This window comes from Aythya fuligula, chromosome 3, assembly GCF_009819795.1.
Source record: "Aythya fuligula isolate bAytFul2 chromosome 3, bAytFul2.pri, whole genome shotgun sequence".
NCBI classification, from domain to species: domain Eukaryota; kingdom Metazoa; phylum Chordata; class Aves; order Anseriformes; family Anatidae; genus Aythya; species Aythya fuligula.
Window position 1 is genome coordinate 96415775 of NC_045561.1, and position 7597 is coordinate 96423371.

The 7597-nt window shown below is 33.1% G+C and overlaps 1 protein-coding gene across 4 annotated transcripts in view; it reads left to right on the top strand.

The window, feature by feature from the left end:
• Window positions 1-6846, top strand: part of CSMD1 (CUB and Sushi multiple domains 1) — a 1186669-nt gene extending 1179823 nt beyond the window's left edge. For all 4 annotated transcript variants that reach the window (XM_032184761.1, XM_032184762.1, XM_032184764.1 and 1 more), the window contains 2 exons: window positions 2063-2195; window positions 5461-6846. In XM_032184761.1, coding sequence (XP_032040652.1) covers window positions 2063-2195; window positions 5461-5620 — 293 coding nt within the window. In that variant the 3' untranslated portion in view covers window positions 5621-6846. The remainder of the gene's footprint in view (window positions 1-2062; window positions 2196-5460) is intronic.
• The last annotated feature ends 751 nt before the right edge of the window (window positions 6847-7597 follow it).

Here is a 7597-nt window from a genome sequence, read left to right on the forward strand (position 1 = left end):
TTCTAGTTTTAGCTGTGGTAGCAATCAGTACCTAAATTAGAGCATTACAATAGGCCTTCCCATTTCTTATCACAATAACACTGTCAGGAGAAATACAAAGTTCACATCAGGATATGTTTAATCACAAATAACTGTGAAAATTATTGTAATAAGTACATGAGACCAAGTATTGTACATGAATAAAATTTAAATTCTCCAGAATTGGAACAAAGTTTCCATAATGAAAAACACACCACATGATCTGATCAACACTGCCAATGCCAATTAAAGGTTGCAAATTTTATTTAAAAGTTTCAGGATTGGTTATTTTAAATGCAGTACTTCATAAACTGTGGAAATATTGAAAATTCAGGTACTTCCAATATAAGTGTTATAATGTGTTATCAAACACATTTACTTAAATTATCTAAATTAGTCTAGTTTTAAATGTTCAATTTAAAAAAGTATATATTTTTAAACAATCCCATAGTCTGTTCATACAGACTATGTACATACATACAATTACTTATAATGAATTTCAAACTGTTTTCTTTTAGTTGAATTCTGATTAGATATTTTCAATTTTTACAGCTACTTATACATTAAAGTATGACTACTACATGCAACATGATGATAGCTTTGAGAACGTAACAGAAGGCAGTGAAAAATATTAATTTTTTTCATGTTTAGTGATCAAAACTGATGATTCTGAAATTCCTAGGGAGGATGCTTTAATTTCAAGGGGAACTTGATTACTTCTAGATTTCATATTTTTTTTAAGTTTAATTGTGCAGAATGTATTAGAATATTAGCAGATGAAATATCTAAGTTTTAAAAATATCTAATGGAACAAAACCTTAGCTCATTCTTCTTTCCAATTGAGCTTGAACCACAAGAAATTATAGGAGAATTGCTTGTTTCTTTCTTAGATTGTCATCTTACTTAGCTATGACAGTAGAATGTTAGAAGCAGCACAGTGGCTGTGTGTCTGCTATGTGGCTGATCTGGGCCAGAATCCTAAAAAGACTGATGCTGCTGCTGCCATCAATGAGGGAATCATGGTGTTTGAGACAGTGCATACTGTTGGGTAAGAGCATTTCTGGGCACTGGTGTTTCCTATTCTACTCTACTAGCATCACCAACAATTTGCTCACAGAAGAGCAAATCCAGATATCTGTCCCAGCCTTGTCTGTACAGTAATTTACCTTGGCTCTGGTCTAATCTCTTTGAATAACATCTCAGTATGGCTTAAACTTATTCCACTGAAGAGCTGTAAGTTTGTTATGGTGAGAAGAAATTGACTCTGCTTTAATTGTAAAATTACTTTTCAACCTTCACAATTGTAGTTGTCTGTTGGGGACCTATTTAACAAATCTGAAAAAGTCTCTCTATCCTGATGGAAAAGTGGGTTCCAAAAAATGCCTTTCAGTCCTGTTTATCTGCTTGTCCACAACAGGAACCCAAAGAGGCCATGCCACAGGCGACTGCCTTTGCATTCTCTGCACATGAATTTTATTCCAGTGCAAAAGCAGCCGCTGGAAGCTCTAAACCCTTAAAGAAAATTGTGAAGCAGCAAGAACATGCACAGAGGTGCACAGGCACAAGAGTGTATTGAACCTAGCAAAAAGCACTGTGTTACCTCAGTTCTCCCATCCTTTTTCATGTTTGGTATAGTCACTCATTGCTTGTCATTTCTAAGCTGAATATTAAAGGTGCAGCCATAGAATAATTTTTACAGTGTTAATCTTTTATAGTAGAAGGTGTAGGGCTTAATTTTATTCAGCTAGTGACTCTTGACAGGTACATTTCATAATTATGATATTTAACTGAAATAAGGATTATTTTACCTACTGAATACTGTTTTCAAAGCATTTTGATAGTTTTTAATGACACATTATTAAGTGGTATTAACAAGATCTGTGCTATGATACTGCATGCTGTTTACTTCATGTTTTTAAATAGAATGATATTATCAAAACAATTTCTTTCATTCAACAGATATAGACAAAAATAGAATAAAAAAGATAACTGTGAGGTAGATGGCCTGGAATTTTTATTTCTGCCCGTTTTTGTTTCATTTCAGGTCCCTTAAGTGCAGACACAGACCTTTCAAATCACTACTATGGTACAAACAGCAGTTCTGTTGCAGCTGCCATCCTTGTCCCTTTCTTTGCTCTAATATTATCAGGGTTTGCATTTTACCTCTACAAACACAGGTATTGTAAATCTAATTTATTTTCTACCTTAATACACTATTTGTTTTAATTTTGATAAGCATAAGTGAATAAAGAACACAACACTAAAGCTTTCCAGAGTATCTTTGCTCTAGAAAGACAAACATTTTAAAGCATTCCTACAAAGGGGTTCAGTGCAGAGCAGTTATTAATGGTGAACAATTAGAAAAATAAGTCACTGTGTTAAGGAACAAAGACCTATAAACCTTGGTTTGTTAGGCTATCTAATTGAAATCTCAGGTCACGTGTTATACTCTTTCATTTTAACACTTTATTAAATTGAATATATGCTACTTCTTTCAACATGTGTATGAGTATTAATTATACAAGCTGAAGAATTTATAAGATCCCTAAGGGAACAGCCCAAAATGAGACTACTTACGTAGTCTTACGTGCTGGATAAGCTAGCAGATACTACTAGAATTGGCATCACTTCAGCTTGTAAGAAACTTTTACATGTCAGTAGATAATAGAATAAATTCAATCATTTTGTCTAAAATTTAATTTAAAAGCTGATATCTATGTATTTTTTGAATATTTGTTCATTCTAGGTATTACTTGTTTAGAGCTTTCTGGGACAACTCTTGTATTTCCTATTGAGTTACAATATTCACTGCTTTATGTTATTTGCAGTTTGTAAAATGGTGTTAAACAGAAATGCTGATTTTAGTAACACACTCTTAAACCTTTGTTCTATAATCACGATAGCAGGAGTATTTTGTGATTGTAAGAAAACATACAGACAAAATAAAGTCCACCACTGGCCTGTGATAGACTTGACTGTCTACCAACCTCAACATTAGATGATTTGTGAAGAAAAAGTTGCAGCGAGGCTTGAATTTGTGAGCTCCATTTAAAATGATGCATGTCAGGAAATGAAATCCAGTCTTTTGTTGAAAATACTGCTCAGGAAAAGCTATGAATTGTGCTACAGAACAAGTCATTGGAAGATGCTTTTCTGGTGCCTACAGATCTGCATGCTCAGATAGCTCCAACTTTGAAATGGGGGAAGCTTATTTAGCAGCATGAAGAAACAGGCTTTCAGATAGGGTAAAGAGATGGAACCTAAAGGGAACATTGCTGTCACATTGCTCTTAGAAAGAGGAGAGAAACTCTAAATGAAATGTAATAGGACTGTACTGTGACAAATAGGTACACTTTTTTTTTTTTTTTTTAAACAGATACTCCTGCTGTACCAGATTAATAACATCTAATTAGAACCAGTGATGTTAAAGCTTTTTTTTTTTTTTTTTTTTTTCATAGTTTTAATACCTTCTATCTGGCAGACAGAGAGTGCATCAGGACAGAAAATGGCATCTCAGTCTTTCTAAATAAAATCAAAATATAATTAATTATTTACACTTAGATGTTAAGATTTCTGAACATGTTCTGTTACTTCTTAAATAAAAACATTCAGAAAAAGGTATAATTGCATGCATAAGAATTATTTGTAAGTTGTCATTTTCTGTTACTGACGTCTTTCCAGTGACAGTTTTCCCTATCTGCTATTCAAAACAGAATAATTTCATAAAAGTTTGATTTTTCAGCAACCCTCTTTTGAATTTTTACCATGAAATTCTTTGCTAAATTGTTTGACATTTTTTAAGCATCTATATTTTGCTCTCCTTCACAGACTTTCTGGCCCTATTTCAATGGCTGAGGGAAAGTATAAAATTCTATACTGGACCTCCTTTATTTATTTCTTTAAATACTTTTAGGTGCTGAGAGACTTAAAGTTGCAAAATACAGTATAATATTAATTTTATTATATAATTTTACTGAATATACCAGGAAGTCTGCAAAATTCTGTTTTATTTTTCATTTAATTATTGGCTTAATATATTCTAACACAACTTCACATAAAAATGTGAACAACCCTGAAATTTTGATATGTTCTACATGGTGGTAAAGTAATAGCCAGAATACAAGAATGGTTCCTGAAAGATAATACATTGTATCCTTTGATCTACAAGTGGCAAAATTTCTGAAAATGTTAGCTAGGATTTGGTCAATCTGATTACATATGCCTGGACATATAAAATCTCTGTCAAGGTGTCTAGTACTGTTTATTGTAGGAAGTATTTATGGAGGTATACAGGCATGCAGTGGCAGATTTATCTGGAATAACTGAAATTACTGACCCTTATCTGAAGATTTCTACTGCTAACAGTGTACCATTTTCTAGAAACTCACAGTGCAGAGCTGCTTAATTGAGGCTATGCTGGCTGACTTTGCACTGACAGTACATTTAGTACTGTTCCGGAGACCCGTTACACCTGTTCTGGAATGGTAATAAACTGCTGATAACAGCAAATTACTAAACTGCTCCCACTATCTCTGCTAGAAAACATCTAAGTCAGTAAAGTCTGTGAGCGTTTATCTAATCTAAAACCCATGATGCAATTGAAAAGAATTGAATTAGGAGCTGTTCATTCACGTGTCCCTAGGTACACCTAGTCATCTACTCTATTCAAGTCTTTCAAATTGACAGTTTGTATTGATCTATATCAGTACAATAATAATATTTATATGTTCCTAGGTATACTGTAAAAATGAGTGTGGATAAAATCCCATATCTCTAGGAAAGTTAATTAGTATGCATTGACTGTGATATAATTAAATTTATCAATTAAAGATGCCATTGAACTTTTCAAATTAAAACCTATACTTTGGAAAGACCATTACATATATTTGTAATTTGGTAAGCTGTTAATTTAGTAAAGCTGGAATAAGTGTTTCCACTCAATGCAAGAATTCTTTTATGGCCAGAGTATAGCAATCTAAAAATGAAAATGTCATCAGAAAATATCATAATTGTTACTACTGACATAACGTGTTATAAATATTATTAGTTTTCAAAGTATTTTGTTTGTACTTTTGCTGTGCATTACTTTAGTTTTGGCTGCCAATTTGGCCACTAACAACAGGCTATAAAGTTGTCATAATTTTGACAGATTTTACATAGGGAATATTTATACCTCTATTATGCCTGTATTGTTTTCATGCTTTGTAGTATCGATTTGCCAATTAAGAATTTGTGTTCTTCTTTTCATGTTGTAAAAGCAACTTTCAGACAGATTTCTCTTACTTTTTAAGTCCCTGCAACATCCTTTATGGATTTCCGTTTATCTGCGTTAGACAGTTATGCAGCTTGTGTAGACAGGAACTTTGAACATAAAACTTGTGATATTTGTAGAATTTTTATTTGTAATGTTTACTAATGTCCATTTCCTGCCTTTTTTTCCAGAACAAGACCAAAAGTACAGTACAATGGATATGCTGGACATGAAAACAGCAATGGACAGGCTTCATTTGAAAATCCTATGTATGACACAAACTTAAAACCCACAGAGGCAAAGGCTGTGAGGTTTGATACGACTCTGAACACAGTTTGTACAGTGGTATAGCCTTCAGTGCCCGATATGACTGATTCATAGCCATACCTCTGATGGACAAGCAGTAATTCCTTTGGTGCCATATACCAGTTTCCCTTCTTCTCTTGGCTTTGCTGCTGTAATCTTTAACATCTTCTGTCAGCCTACATGCAGCTAAATTTTCTGGTAAAAATGTGTCAGTCTTCTGGGGATCAGACAAAGAATATTTTTTCATCTGAAGTTGGATTAAAATGCCTGGCTGCATCTGCTTCAAATCAAGGCACACTTTAAGGAAGACTGCCAAGACATGCCAATTAGTCATATTTAATGCCTCAGACTTTCATATTTGTATGTGGCTGGATGCCTTTCAATTCATTCTTCTGGGCACTTGAGTACTGTGACAAATGAAAGCACCACAGATTATCCCCAAGTACAGGAATATTTGAAGAAATAAAGCTCTCTTGAAGGAGAAGACAACCTTCCTCAAGGTTGCATACACCTGAAAATGCTTTACCATTGAAATCTTGCTAAAAGTAAAAAAACTTACAGTGTATCTCATACATAGGGTGGTTTGCCAATTTCCCAATCAGCTGTTATATTGCAAAATGTTAATGCACAATTTTTTTGCACTAGAGTGTTCTGGATGACTAAGTAAGATACTGGTAAAAATATACAGGGTTTCTACACACTTCCATTGTATATAGACATTCACTCACTCTTTGCCAAGCAAAGCATTCCACAATAAATTTACTTGGAATATTAAATTATGAGCCCTATGCTTAGCATCAGTTAAAATCTTGTGCGAGAGAGGACAATATATCTTTTGTCAAATTTTGACTAAATTTCTTTCTAAACATGATTAGAAGTCAATGGAGACTTTCAGCCAGAACAAGAGCCCGTTTCAAAGAAATTTTCATTGCCAGATTGTTTTCCTCTGAAATCAGTCATCAATCACTATTGTCAGTATCATTCTATTTAACAGCAGGGGGGTTAGCAGCTATTGCTGCTTGCCATGTACAAATGTGAATAGTAATTTATTTTAGATAGCTCATAAAGCCTGTGAGCCTGTGCTCATAATACAGTCTTCCCTTTTGCATTTTTTTCCATTTTTTTCTTGTAATATGACATCATTTTCTGATGTTACATAAAACTAAAACACATTATAGTAGCATATGTAAACCCAGTGCAAATTGTCTATAACAAGTTGTCATTCAGTTTCTACTTTGAACAAAGAGAAATATTCAACTATCTTCACTTTCTGTTGTTTTTTTGTTTGTTTGTTTGTTTGTTTTCAGTATTTTTAAACACACTGCTTATTGCTTTTTTACTTACACAGTTTGAAAGTTTGACATTTGTAACTATGAATGGTTGAGTAAATAATTAACATTTGCCTAGAATTCGAGGTTTTACTGAATGAAAACAAAACAAAACAAAAATATGACAATGGGTAGATTAATTAAGTTTTAAAATCAAGAAATTACAGGAAATGGTGAAGTAAAAATTGATTTTATTCATACACATTGAGCTCAGAAACAAGAAAGGTTTGTTTTGTTTTTCTATAAAATTCAGGTTTGAGTTTCTTTTTCTCAAGCTTTCTCAAAATGAAACTGTAGCAACAATGTCCAGTTGCTATACAAAATTGGAGAAAAAGATTTCTGAACTCCATATGTGTGTGGGTCTGTCAGTTACACACTAAACAAAAAGGAGATATAAGTCCAATGACAGATTTTTCAGTTAATGGTGCAGAACAGAAAGAAAATTTCAGAAGTAACCCTTGGTCAGTTTAACAACTAACATCTGTTAGATGAAAAATACCAGCAATATAATGCAGTATTGCAGGGCCTCCAGCCGTTATATTCTTCATATGAGCAAGAAAATTTTCTGAAGAAAATTTAATAAATAATCCTTTTCAGTCAGTTTCTTGTTCATTTTTTAGTAGCTTTTGGCTTTGTTTTTTGTTTGTTTCTGAGGTTTTTGTGTAGTAAATTTCATTTATCTGTAACTTCTCAG